This window comes from Podarcis pityusensis (genome assembly GCF_964106645.2).
Source record: "Podarcis pityusensis genome assembly, chromosome: 7".
Taxonomy (NCBI): Eukaryota; Metazoa; Chordata; class Lepidosauria; order Squamata; family Lacertidae; genus Podarcis; species Podarcis pityusensis.
Genome location: NC_138031.1, coordinates 22,123,666 through 22,138,663, shown reverse-complemented (window position 1 = coordinate 22,138,663; position 14,998 = coordinate 22,123,666). Strand labels below are relative to the sequence as shown.

The following is a 14,998-nucleotide window of genomic DNA, read 5'->3' as shown; positions in this document are numbered from 1 at the left end:
GGGGAGAACAGGGAAAAAATTTTTTTTCTTGTTCTCTCCCTCTAAAACAAGGTGCGTTCAAGGTACCTATTTTTTTTGGGGGGGGGGAAATAAAGAAAAAAAAATTCCCTCCCCAGGCACGCTGCAGGCGCGGGGGAAGCCCGAGCTTCCCCCGACCCCAGCCCCCAGAACAGCCTGCTATCCGCAAGCCTAGGGAACCGAGCCGGTCTCCCCAGGCTTGTGGAGAGGTGCGCGAAGCCCGGGCGCGCTCTTCAGTGCGCACCAGGCTTCGGAATGCAGGCAGCTCCGCGCCACCCTCCGGAGCCCCGCGCGGCTTCACGCGGGGGTCTGGAGGGTGGCGCGGAGCTGCAATAAGCCCTGGAGCTCAGGCAGCTCCGCGCCACCCTCCCGAGCCCCGCGCGGCTTCACGCCGGGATCGGGAGGGTGGCGCGGAGCTGCAGGAAGCCCTGGGGCGCAGGCAGCTCCGCGCCACCCTCCGGAGCCCCGCGCGGCTTCGCGCGGGGGTCTGGAGGGTGGCGCGGAGCTGCAAAAAGCCCTGGAGCTCAGGCAGCTCCGCGCTACCCTCCGGAGCCCCGCGCAGCTTCGCGCCGGGATCGGGAGGGTGGCGCGGAGCTGCAAAAAGCCCTGGAGCGCAGGCAGCTCTGTGCCACCCTCCCGAGCCCCGCGCGGCTTCGCGCCGGGATCGGGAGGGTGGCGCGGAGCTGCAAAAAGCCCTGGAGCGCAGGCAGCTCCGCGCTACCCTCCGGAGCCCCGCGCGGCTTCGCGCGGGGGTCTGGAGGGTGGCGCGGAGCTGCAAGAAGCCCGGGAAAGCCTGCATTCGCTCCATAGGGCGCACACACATTTCCCCTTCATTTTTGGAGGGGAAAAAGTGCGTCCTATAGAGCGAAAAATACGGTACATGCATGGAAGACACCTCCTGTATTCCTAAAGGCACTTTTGGATCCAACCTAGAGAAACTACTTCCACAAGGAATTTTAACCTTGATGTTTTCAAATAGAAGAGGTGGCACAAACAAACTGTTGTGTTTTGTTTGTTAGCTTGTTTTGAAAAAGAGGACTTTCAAAAGCAGTTTGTGACTGCATGGGGATTGACTTTTTCATGAGAAAGAAGTCACAAGTTCACAAGGCTAGTAAAAGTCCTTGCATGAGCCTAAGCAACCTTTTTTGGATCCTGCCATAAGTTTGTATATAGGAAACATAAATTTCCTAAACTTTCGGATCATATAAAGTACAGTGGTACCTCGGGTTAAGTACTTAATTCGTTCCAGAGGTCCGTCTTAACCTGAAACTGTTCTTAACCTGAAGCACCACTTTAGCTAATGGGGCCTCCTGCTGCTGCTGCGCCGCTGGAGCACAATTTCTGTTCTCATCCTGAAGCAAAGTTCTTAACCCGAGGTACTATTTCTGGGTTAGCGGAGTCTGTAACCTGAAGCGTATGTAACCTGAAGCGTATGTAACCCGAGGTACCACTGTATTCCCTATAGAACCTAGTATGTAAAATTCAATGAAATGCTCCCAGACACCCATAACCAAATTTTAGTTTTAAGATCTGACACCCAGGCATAATTTAGCGCTGCTATATATCTGGCTATTTAATTCAAGAAAGTCAAGAAGTAGAATAAAGTTAGAAAATGGAATGCTTTAATCAAAGCATTTACTAGGACTAAATTTACATTTAGTAAAACATGTAAAGGTTTTTTTAGACAATTGCTTACATTTTCCACAATATATTTATAAAGTACAGCACCCAAATTACCTTATTGTAATAATTTCACCTGGGTTTGCTCGGATATACCAGCTACAATTCAATCTTGGTGGATATTCAAGAGGCCAACCTGGGCTAGTGATGATCCCACTTGGACCTTTAATTTGTTCCGGGATATCTCCACAAGCTGAAAAATATATAAATTGATGTCTTTAGTTATAGATGCATTTTTGCAGATTTACAAACAGTTCCAAAAGTTTAGTGCAAGAACACACCATTCCTTGGAAGATGGGTTCATCTGAATGAAGATGCAAAACACTGTTGTTATATAACACAAATTAAATCAAAACCAATCATTTTTTTTTTAAAAAAAGTAGAGGTTTATGAGCAGCTGGATCATGTGGCAAAGCATTGCAATGATATCTTTTTCCAAAGTATATTTATAGATTTGAATAATTATTCATGCATTTATTCTGCAGAAAAATCCAACACACAGTATATGGATGCCTGTATTATAAATAGCAGAAAGTAAAATGGGCAAAAATCAGCCATGACACGTATACAAAATGAATACAACCGCAGCAGCTTGCATACACTTGGAAAACCATATATGCCTGCTTCTTCCACAAATGACAGAAAATATACCAATGCAGGAAAGGTGTTGTATGTAAAGGGAACAATCTGCAAGTAAATAAAATATTGACACAATGGGCGACTTTACGGTTTTCCATTATGAAGAATTATTTTGTTATCTGCAAGAAAATAAAAATGGCTTCTGCTTAATAAAATATGACAATTCTCAAAAATGGGGAAAAAGCAAGCCTCAAAATTTAAAAGTCAGATTTTCCATCAGTTCAGCAGTAGTGATAGGGTTTTACAGAAGATTTATTGTTTTCGTTTAGTCACCCATTAGGTGGTGCTCTTATTCCATTACTCTTTGGAATTCTACATTCATAGAACTGAATGTAAACAAAGTGACCTCCTACTTGAGATTCATGTTATAAGACAAAGCAGATAAATATTGCAAAAACAAAAAAGGCAGAATATCAACATTTATATATGTAAATGTCAATGCATGACACTCAAAATGTTTTCCCCTTTTTTTAAAAAAAGTCATGGAGTTATGTTTTTAAAACTGAACATACATTATAAAAGCTAACTCATTAAAAAAAAATCTCAGACACAGAAAAGCAGGATTCTTCTTCATGGCAAATACATTTATAAAACAATACAAGAGTTATTACTGCAGATGCTGGGATGGGGAGCAGAGGCCAAGTGGCTTTCCTAGTCTACTTAATGAATATGGAAGACACACAAGTCAATCTGGGACTTCATGACTTGCAGTTCAGTCTCTCAGCCAGCTCTATCAATTAGAATTTAACTTAATTGGAAAAGGCTCAGCACTTTGATTTAACAGACCTCTAAAGTTACTACAGCCAATTCTGAAACCTGGCAGAATCTTTATGGTTTTGGAGCAGCTCTCAGAGCATTTTGGTTGCCCTTTTCTGCATCTTTCCAGCTCTGCAATACCCTTTTTGGATATTCACTCAGCTACCCACAGTGACGCAAGATCCCTTTCCTAGTCAGTCACTGCCAGCTCAGACCACATCAGCATATGTGAAACTAGAGGCTGCATCCCTGCCTGCTCCACTTGCCAACCCCACCTACCCCCTGCTCCTCTTCCAACTCTCCACCATTTACACCAGGGGTAGGCAAAGTAAGGCCCGGGGGCCAGATGCAGTCCAATCACCTTCTCAATCCGGCACACGGACAGTCCAGGAATCAGTGTGTTTTTACATGAGTAGAATGTGTCCTTTTATTGAAAATGCATCTCTGGGTTATTTGTGAGGCCTGCCTGGTGTTTTCACATTAGTAGAATGTGTGCTTTTATTTCAACTGCATCTCTGGGTAATTTGTGGGGCATAGGAATTCGTTCACCCCCCCCCCAATTATATAGTCCTGCCCACCACATGGTCTGAGGGACGGTGGACCGGCCCATGGCTGAAAAAGGTTGCTGACCCCTGATTTACACCTCTCCTCAACCTCTCCTCTTTCCACTCCTGGTTCCTTTTCCCTCATTAAACAACTTGCCCGGGCTGGGCTGCCATTACTAACACTGCAGTTAGCATGGCTGCCTACTGGCAGCCACACCAACAAGAGCATGGTGACATTTTACATTCTTAAGTACCGTATTTTTCGCTCCATAGGGCACACCGGACCATAGGGCGCACCTAGTTTTGGGAGGCGGAAAACAAGAAAAACTTATTCTGAACCCCAGAAGCCAGAACAGCAAGAGGGATCTGGCTTCTGGAATACTGTGTGGCTGTTCTGGCTTCTGGGATAACCGTGCCAAGCCTCTTCAGGGCAGCGGGATGAAGCCTCCCCCTGCCCGAAGAGGCTGCGCAGGGCTAAAGCAGAAGCCAGGACAGGCGCGTTGCTGAAGGGGCGCTGCGCCTTCTCTCTCTGCGCAGAGAGGGAGAAGGCGCAGCGCCCTTCAGCGAAGCTGGAGACGGAACAGAAGGAGACCCTTCTCTTCCTCCTCGGGCTTCGCTGGACAGGCGCACCGCTCAAGGGGCGCTGCGCCTTCTCCCTCTCTGCGCGTCGCCTCTCCTTCACAGGAGAGGTGCCGCGCAGAGAGGGAGAAGGCGCAGCGCCCTTCAGCGAAGCTGGAGAAGGAACAGAAGGAGTCCCTTCTGTTCCTCCTCGGGCTTCGCTGGACAGGCGCGCCGCTCAAGGGGCGCTGCGCCTTCTCCCTCTCTGCGCGTCGCCTCTCCTTCACAGGAGAGGTGCCGCGCAGAGAGGGAGAAGGCGCAGCGCCCTTCAGCGAAGCTGGAGAAGGAACAGAAGGAGACCCTTCTGTTCCTCCTCGGGCTTCGCTGGACAGGCGCGCCGCTCAAGGGGCGCTGCGCCTTCTCCCTCTCTGCGCGTCGCCTCTCCTTCACAGGAGAGGTGCCGCGCAGAGAGGGAGAAGGTGCAGCGCCCTTCAGCGAAGCTGGAGAAGGAACAGAAGGAGTCCCTTCTGTGCCCCCTCCGGCTTCGCATGACAGGCGCGCCGCTCAAGGGGCGCTGCGCCTTCTCTCCCTCTGCGCAGCGCCTGTCCTTCACAGGAGAGGCGCTGCGCAGAGAGAGAGAAGGCGCAGCGCCCTTCAGCGAAGCCGGGGAAGGAACAGAAGGAGACCCTTCTGCTCCTCCTCCGGCTTCGCATGACAGGCGCGTCGCTGAAGGGGCGCTGCGCCTTCTCCCTCTCTGCGCAGCACCTCTCCTGTGAAGGAGAGGCGCTGCGCAGAGAGGGAGAAGGCGTAGCGCCCTTCAGCGAAGCTGGAGAAGGAACAGAAGGAGACCCTTCTCTTCCTCCTCGGGCTTCGCTGCACAGGCGCGCCGCTCAAGGGGCGCTGCGCCTTCTCCCTCTCTGCACAGTGCCTCTCCTTCACAGGAGAGGTGCCGCGCAGAGAGGGAGAAGGCGCAGCGCCCTTCAGCGAAGCTGGAGAAGGAACAGAAGGAGTCCCTTCTGTTCCTCCTCCGGCTTCCAGGTCAGGCGCCTCGCTGCGAAGCCGAGGAGCCTGCATTCGCTCCATAGGACGCACACACATTTCCCCTTCATTTTTGGAGGGGGAAAAGTGCGTCCTATAGAGCGAAAAATACGGTATATAGCTAGATTAGGAAATTTCCTGCCTGCCTCCCTCCCAAAGCCTAGTAAGCACTGGGCTTTGGGAAAGAGGTGCAAGGGCTCGACAGAGTCCTAGAGTCCTCCCTCCAAAGCCTAGTTAGAACTCGCTCAGCACTTGCCCCCAAGCAATGTGTGTCAAAATTTGGCTGTGCACAGGGCACAGTATTACCAAGGTCTGCCCCTACCTCAGCTATATAATGTTCCCTGAGTCACACATCCACATACGCACGACACTCTCAAAGAATTCTAATAGGTTAGTGAGACAGGACTTATTTTCCTACATACTTTGTAATTTTACCATCAGTAATGCTATGCATCAGTTTATCCAGAACAAGATATTAACCTAATATGTGTATAATTTCCTAGATCCTCTTTTACTTGCGAAAGACTTCCATTTTCTAAGGAAGCCTTCTTTGTCAAATAGCTTCCTTGATTCTGCTTCTTAACCACAATGGCATATTGGATTGGGTGGTACCCTTCTTAATCGGCAGTACAGCTGAGCTTCTATTATTGTAGTTTTAAATAACCTCCAAGCTTTCTGGAAGTCATACAATACCACAACAACAGTTCAGCATTTCACCAGGCTGGAAAAGGCTGTAAACAGCAGGTATTACCAGCACTGGTTAGAGCGTAGTGGTGATAATGCCAAGGTCACAGGTTCGATCTTGTAAGGGCCAGCTGCATATTCCTACATTGCAGAGCACTGGGACTACATGATCCTTGGGATCCCTTCCAACTCTATGATTCTATTTATGTAAGAACTCAGCTGATTTTTAAAGTTAAGACTGTCTTTCCCTCTTGCACCCCACTATGATCTCTAAAGCTCAACCTACTTTTCAGGTGTACAGTATATGCAGACCCTGCTGAAATAGCTTGTGCTTTTTTTGCCTGATAGTGATGTTATCCCGGTTTTGTGGTTGGTTCAAATCCCCACTCAGCCATGAAGCTCAATGGATGACCTTGGACTAGTCACTCATTCTCACTTTCCTCACAAGGTTGCTGTGAGGATATACCGTAATGAAAGATGGGGAAGCATGTGCACTGCCAGAGAGGAAAGGTAGTATATAAATGTAGTTAAATAAATATCTTATGAATGTAAATAGAATTCTAGGAAGTGCTCGGGATAAAACTGCAACAACAGAATTTAAATCACTGCAGCTATTCTTTTCCTAGGGTCAAACTGCATGTACATACAAAACAACAGTTATTTGTTATATTATGTTTCCAAGACAAGGGAGCTTAAGAAAGACGTGATTTTTTTTCTTACTGCTTCTTGTGTCATGATGACACCCTTGGAAGACACCTTTACTGACAACTTCCTTCTGTTTTGTAAAATATTAACTTCAAAAGTGTGAATGATAAAGGCTGGGTTAATTACTGAACTCACAAAGAACTGCCAATGCAGTTATAGATAAGAAATTTAAATCTCCGTGTGATCTTTACTGCTGTGCTTATAAGAGAATTCACATAAGGATTTTAGAAAATCAGACTTGCATATGCAATCTGCAAAAGAAGCACACCAAAGACCAATTTATCTTACATAATGTGCAACTAAAGTAGTGTAATTATAACAACTAGAATGCTATATACGCTGACAAAGACAGCTCACAAACCATACAATTCCTTAAAATAATATAATTATTTTATTTAGAAAAAATTATTATGTAAGAAATCTTACAATGGCTAGGATGCAGACCCAGACATACATATGCCTCAAGCACACAATAATTTAGACTTTGCTTCTGGCGACATTCCCTCACACTCTTGTCAAATGCAGAAATGGTATCTTGACCTTCATGGTTGGCTTTTGGGAGCTTGAGGGGAGGGAGGCCAAAAGGCATCAATGAACCTAGAAGCAACCCTGCAGTTCTTTGAATTTCATCCAACATTAACCAACATCATTATTCATGCTTTATAGGTTGTTTACAATGCAACAAACAAATCAATAGAACAGGGAGCTGAAGGTGCCATTTCCCCAGATGGGCAAGGTATAAATAATAAAAAATTATTATTATTATTATTATTATTACTATTATTATTATTATTATTATTATTATTATTATTGTTATTATTATTGAAATTGGTGGAAGCTTAAACTTTTAATTGTACATTTTTGAAAATAAACTAGGCCTCCAGCAGGCTTCGTAACTGCAATGGAATAAATTTATAACAGTTTGACACTGCTCCTTTATTACGAGATCTGTTGAGGAAGTTTTTGTGTTGTTTGATTGCTATGCTGTTGATTATGTTGTAAACTGCCTTCTGGTGAAGGGTGACACCTAAATTTGTTAAGAAAGGAAGAAAATTTGTGGTATGTTATTATAGTGAAAGAGCCACTGGCCTTCCCAAAGGTTAAATACAAAACTTTTTGAGCTTTGGAGATATAACACACACACACACACACACACACACACACACCACAACCTGCAATAAAATGTTGTCGTGTGTAGTGCTTTTTTTCAGGGTTTCAGTCAGCCAGCTATTCCATTCCCCACCCACAAGACATTCCGTGTTCTGCAGTCCCTAAGCATCCTTAGTCCTCACTGGGCTGCTTTTGGTGTTAACCTCATTAGGGTCTTTACCTTCATTTTGTACTTCTGTTCCCAAAGCCAGTCAGCTGATACCTGCCTCTTGTGGTGGAGGTGCAGTTTTGGCTAGATAAAGACTGGCTCTTGGAGAACCTTTGCTTTTTTGCATTTGTCTGTAGCCAGAGAATACCCTTAACAAGCAGTCTTAAAGACTCGTTTCTTTTCTCTGGCCTTTGGGGGTGAATTCAAGATGCTAGACGTCAGGTTGAAGCTTTAAATTGGCTTTTCCACCTTATGCTGGTTTCATATTTTGCTCCACACACACCCCAGACCACATTCTTCAGGAGGGCCAGCCCTGCCCCTCCAAAGAGAATATTCCAGAGTCTCAGGTGACTGCAGAGGAGAGGAAAGGGACAATATTGTTTTTTCAACTTCCACCCCACCAAAGCTCCTTACAATAACTAATCTTAGAAGCCAAGCAATTCTTTAGTATGTGCTTGCAGTATTTACAGCATACAAAGGTTCTGACCTTCAGCCATCTATCTATTCAATCCACTTGTTTTCCTGCTGGCAAAGAAGAGACGCAAGCCATAAGGATTCTGCCAGTGCTCCATTAGTGTCACGTGAGATTACTCATGGTATAAACTGTGTAATCAGGTGAACTGCAGTTTCAGATGCTGCTTCAAGTCTTATCAAACAAAATGTGTAATAAAGCTGCTTGTGTTATTGATACTTTTAAAATAATCTTTCACTAAATTTCATTTCACAAAACTTTAATGTAGGAAAAATCAAGTTAGGCCAACTTTTCTCTTTAATGTCTGTATGGTGAAATAATTAAGCATTAGAAAGGAATAATCTGTTCATGAGCATGGAAGTATCAAATTTATCTTATGAAAATGTGTCCATGTTCCAGTTGCTTCATTCCTTATTACATGCTGCAAAAGGCAGTAATAATTTTTATAGCCAAATATCTCTTCATAAGATACCAGGTGGCTTTCAATATTTACTATTTAAGTCATGCATGAAATTTAAACATTACAAAAAAAATGACTTACCAGTTGAGATTCCTGAAATATGCACATTTTCAGAACGTTCTGCAAGAGCACTGTTTCCTAAAATTAAACATAATGAATAAACTAATTTCCAAGATAAAATTTGTAAAAATTCTTCAGATATAGTACTACAGAAAAGAAAAAGAACAAAAACCAAGCTACTTTTAATATTCAAATACTTTACATCCAAAGGCTTCTTCCACTACATTTTTAAATGAAGAATAAAGCCAGGCCCGGAGGGGGCGGGGAGGAAGAGCATAAAACGATTATACAATCAAGACACAAATGGCTTCTTTGTCACACAGTGAGCAAGCTAAATGGAGAACCTAGGCAGCTTCAGAGCTTGATTACCTCCTAAAAGATTTTAAGGGAATTAAGATGTATTAGTCCAGTAGTTTCTTCTTCCAGTTCTCTTCAAGACTTTTTCTAATTCTGTTCCCCTCCCATCTAATAACAGAGGTTAGCAGAGTGAGTTAAATAAAGATAACAGAAGGGGGTGCGGAGAACCTCAGTAACCAAAAAGGCCCCCTCCAGCACAGTGAAACAACCACAATGTACTTTATTATAGGGCCAGCAAACATGCAGCATTTGCTATGTAGAAAAGTAGTATTAAATCACTTAATATGGTGGTAACCAATACATATGCAGTTGCCTATTTGCACTGTCTACTTTCCAGGATCACGTCTTCACTTGGGTGATAGCCAGAACATGCATTTGTTTGTTCGTTTAACTCAACAGTTTTGGAATAGTGGTATCTAAGGGTGCACTATGAAACATCAGGGCTGATGCGGAGAAAGGGGAGATGCAGCCCAACCCCATGCCTGTTTCTTGGGGTCAAATTCCCCGAGTTCAGCGAGAAGCAGGGCTTTTTTTCAGCCGGAACTCACTAGAACTTGGTTCTAGCACCTCTGAGGTGGGTCCCATGGTCATTATAAGAGAACATGTTCATGGTGAGTTCCAGCACCTCTTTTTCTAGAAAAACAGCACTGGTGATGAGTACCCCCAAAGTTACTCTGCACAGAATTGCAGCCTCAGTAATTCCGGTTCTTATCTTCCAGCCTGTTCAAGCTGCATTTTTTCTGCATATTGTTGTTTAAATATTTAATAATTTTTATTTCATATATTACTGTGTCTTAATAAGAGCCTGAGACTTTGGTGGACCATCAGCATAAATAATAATAAAAAAATACATAGGCTAGGCTGAGAGATGAACTGGTCACCCAGTGAGGCTCACGGCTGCATGTCGATATGAACCCTGGTCTCCCAGCACTTAATCCAACTCTTTAACCACCACATCACACTGCCTATAATAATAACTCAATAAGACTCCCAGACATAATCTTTGAAGATCCCCTTTTACTGTGTGGAGTGCAGTGTGCTCCAGGACACAATTTCCATCCATCATTTATCTTTTGTAATGTTACCACAGAATCATGGAATCATAGAAGTGTAGAGTTGGAAGGGACCCTGAGGATCATCTAGTTCAACCCACTGCAATGCAGGAATATGCAGCTGTCACACACAGGGATCAAACCTACAACCTTGGCATTATCAGCACCACACTCTAACCAACTGCTCGGTCATTTAATGATACTTTCTACCAGTTTTCTACAGACAGACATTACGCTAACCCACTTGTAATTTCCAGGATCCCTCCCAGAGAACTCATGCTTCTCCTGCTCTTTTCCGCTGTAAAAAGCAGAGCCAGATTCCCTTACCTTAGTGTGTTCTGATAGTAGAACCAGTAATCAGGACTGACACTTTTAGGGGATGCTTTCCTTCCCTCTCATTGTTTATTCACTAAAAGCAGAACAGGTTGTGTGTCCCATGTGCTATCAGGCAGAAGAGGGCCTATAACGGGGCCACCCACACACAATATTTCACTTCTAACTATTCCTAATTACAGAAGGGTCTCCCACATTTAAGGGCTACTTGGAAATGAACACAGAAATTTGGCTAAAGCAAGTACCACAAACATTGTGTTACAGTTTCTGTATTTCACACAGTTACTGATACACAAGAGACAAACAAGACTCTTTGAGTCTCAGAAAGAAGTGAGGTCACCTACAGATCTAAATAAGGTAGTAAACTGGTACTGTCGATTTTCCATTAAACCTAACTTTTTTTCTTAACAAACAAAACTGTTTTGACCCACCTTCATTCTGACAGACTTCACTCCAAATAAATATGCGACTATACTTAGCACACTTGCAAAAAAAATTACTTGGCTGATTCATAAAAAAGATGTATTTTCCATAAAAATTATGAATTTTATGGCATTCATATCCAAGAGCGTTCCAGCTACCGACACACATTTTAATACCTGCAATGCACAACTTGGTTGATTACATCTAATGGACAGAATCCAATATAAAAATAGGACAGGAAATGTGCCAACAGAGGGGCTTTTAGACAGAAACAAACCACTGCATTTGGAAGAATAATCTAGAGCTAAAATTCAGCAAAGGAATTACACTAAATAAGCACTAATACCGAAAGAGATCTAGAAATAAAATAATCTTATGTAATATCATTGTGGGACAATATGTGACATGATTTTTGGCTTGCATGAACTTATTCATATTGCAGATTAAAGACAAGGATATTAGACTGGAAAACTTTCATAATTCATACATGTTGGTAAATCATCAGAAGGATGTCAAGCAAATTAAGTGCAGTGTGAAAGTGAAACCACTGCAAACATCAGCTACCAAAAAATAGCAGACTTATAGACAATATCACAAACCAACATCAGGAAACAAATTCATAAAACTTCTACTGGGTACAAAATGGGTACCACTATCTATACTATTATTAATAGAAACAAGGATTCAGAAATCTGTTCAAATAAAATTAGCATAAGCCAGAAAGAAACCAAATAAATCCCAGATACACATTTCTTAGTAAACTATTTTCAGAAGTAGCAATTGTGAATTTTTAGAAGAGAATGTCTGCCAAAATCGAACAGCACAGCTGGAAAATATTTGTTCCAAGTAGATTGTTGACAATAATCTATTGGCATATTTATCTATCACTCTTCATTGAAAATTTCGAGGTAGTTTACAACCATCACCATGAACACCAATATAAATTAAACCAGAAAATTTAAAAATCCATAGAAAACCAGAAATACTAAAAGCTAGACAATAGAAGTTGAAAATATTTGAGTAAAATAAGTCTTCAGAGAGGTATTGGTACCTGTCTGGCATCTAGGAGGGAGATGATTCCAAAGACTGGGTGCCACTATAGAGAAGGTCCTGCCTTTGGTTGCTACTTGACTCAGTAACAAGTGCTATGACAGTCCAATGCGTTAAGCTATGGCATCATATCCTTGTGGCTGGATGCTCCAGTCAGCCTAGCCACTAAGTTCTGCACCAGCTACAGATCCTGGACCAATGTCAATGGAAGCCCCATACAGGGCACAGAGCAATAATTCAAACTTGAGGTTACCAATGCATAAGTTATCATGGCCAGGTTGTTCCAATTCAGGAACTGCCACTGGTTTCAAAAAGGCATAGAAAGTGTAGCAACGTATATATTTCTAGCTCAGTTCACTAAGCTTTTCTTCAGCAGCAAAGCTGAGCAGCTCAGGAAGGGCTTGCCAGCTTCCTATGCTTGTGCTGGCATTGTGTTTTAGCATTAAACTGGAAGTGCAGAAGGAAGTACTAACAAATGTAGCCATGACAATACAGTGGTACCTCAGGTTACGAACTTAATTCGTTCCGGAGGTCCGTTCTTAACCTGAGGGGCGCTTTTGCTAATGGGGCCTCCCGCTGCCGTACGATATCCGTTCTCATCCTGGAGCCAAGTTCTTAACCAGAGGTACTACTTCGGGGTTAGCGGGGTTTCTAACCCAAAGCGTTTGTAACCCGAAGTACCACTGTATCGGCATTCTCTCATGCCACGCACAATTTTCCTTGTCTCCCAAATCATAAACTGAAGTCAGAATCTATTCCTCATATTATAGAATTAATGCATTAGGGACATTTTTCCACAGAAACTTGTACATTCAAGAATCCTAGACAAAACAAAAAAATCTAAAAATGAATTTTGCTGTTGAAGTGTATACAGCTGCCCATTACGAGGGCAATATTTACTTCAAACATTTTAAATTCTATAAAAATCTGCATTACGCAATTTTAAAAGAAAAAAGCTATGAGTTTTATTCTAAACAAAACTGATCTAATACTTGTTTGAAGTTACTTGAAGTTTGATCTATTACTTGCTTGTCAAAAGAACTGAACAAAACTACATATTTTATTAAGAACACTACAGACTCTGCTTTACTGGTAGGTTTGCTTGAAACAGGTTTGCTAAAACAACTGTTTAAAAGAAAATCCTCATGAGCCACACTGGCCAGATGTTTTATCTGGAATAATATCAGGGTTCGACTGTAGCTCAGTAGTAGAGCTTTGCATGGAGCAGGGTCTAGGTGTAATTTGCCCCAGCATCTCCCATTACGGCTGGAAGTAAACCCTATCAGAAATCCTTAAAAGCCACAGCTAGTCAATGTACACAATGTTGAATTAGATCAGGGTTTCCCAAAGTGGATGATACTGCCTCCTGGGAGGGGGGGCACTGAAACATTTCAGGGGGCAGTAGTATCCTCAGGTGCAATAGGGGGCATTGAATAAAAATAAGGGGGAAGTGAAAGTATAGTTTTGAAAAACTGTTCGCACATGTTTCATCTTCCAGGGGGGCCCTGACGTTTTTTTTCAGAAAAGGGGGCAGTAGGCCAAATAAGATTGGGAACTAGATGGACTAATGGACTGACTCTGTGTAAGACAGAATTGTATTTGGAAACATTGGAAACTTAAAACTGTTTTTTTCCATCTCCTGGACATTTTTATTATTTTGTTATAGTTGAAAGCTTGTTGTTTTTGTTGTTGCAATGATATTGTACCCCCTTCCCTTTGTATATTTAAAGGTAAAAGTAAAGGGACCCCTGACCGTTAGGTCCAGTCGCGGACGACTCTGGGGTTGTGGCACTCATCTCGCTTTACTGGCCAAGGGAGCCGGCGTACAGCTTCCAGGTCATGTGGCCAGCATGACTAAGCCGCTTCTGGTGAACCAGAGCAGCGCACGGAAACGCCGTTTACCTTCCTGCCGGAGCAGTACCTATTTATCTACTTGCACTTCGTGCTTTCGAACTGCTAGGTTGGCAGGAGCAAGGACCGAGCAACAGGAGCTCACGTCGCAGGGATTCGAACCACCAACCTTCTGATCGGCAAGCCCTAGGCTCTGTGGTTTAACCCACAGCACCACCCGCGTATATTTGCAAGGCTTTAATTTATTTTCCCTTGTATTTTACTTACCATTATGAAAATCAATAAATAGCTAATTAATGTAAAGAATACAAAAAAATAGTATTTGTCAAGCTTGCAGTTGAAAAACATGCTATCAGCAAGAGTCACTTTTAAAAACTGCTAATCAGTTAAGAGTTCTGAGAGTTTTTATTCTTAAATGTGTGTGTGGTGAGAGAGGATTCATCATCTGGAATCAAAACAGCAAGTTTTGATTACTTTAGTTTGCTGTGTGCCAAGAAGACTAGACTGCACAGCTTCCTCTAGGCAATCCTTTATCAGCTACTTCAAAGCATTCTCCAAGAATCAAAGCAGAAGTATGAGCATCTGACTTTGTATAGCTAGTTTCTGAAGATGAATTTCTAGTTCTCAGCAACAAGTTTTTCACTGCTTTTCCTAAGTAATTTGATAAGTATTGTATAGATGTATTCAGATGTGTTTAAGGTAGCACACATACAACTGTTGGAAATTTCCATTCCACCTTTAGTTGCAGACATGGAACAGTTACGTGTCACATGTCTGTTTACATTCCAAAACAGTTTGCCGGGAACTTCCGTTGTGTATAGCTTTTGCTTTTGCCTCTCTCTCTGAGGAAACGGAAAGAGAGATGACATATTTATTTTGTCCTGATTTATGCTTAATAAATCCATAGCTTGTTAGTATGTTTCCACAAGCCTTTCGCCTCTTGCCTCTTCTGTTTGTGCAGTATGCTCTGCCGATATAGTGTGCTCAGGCTTTGAGGTC

General features: G+C 43.0%; 1 protein-coding gene across 1 annotated transcript in view; it reads right to left on the bottom strand.

Moving 5' to 3' along the window:
- Positions 1 to 14,998, bottom strand: part of LRP12 (LDL receptor related protein 12) — a 35,054-nt gene that overhangs the window by 8,459 nt on the left and 11,597 nt on the right. The window contains exons 2-3 of the mRNA XM_081013764.1: positions 8,955 to 9,011; positions 1,756 to 1,891 (exon numbers count right to left, since the gene is read on the bottom strand). Coding sequence (XP_080869890.1) covers positions 1,756 to 1,891; positions 8,955 to 9,011 — 193 coding nt within the window. The remainder of the gene's footprint in view (positions 1 to 1,755; positions 1,892 to 8,954; positions 9,012 to 14,998) is intronic.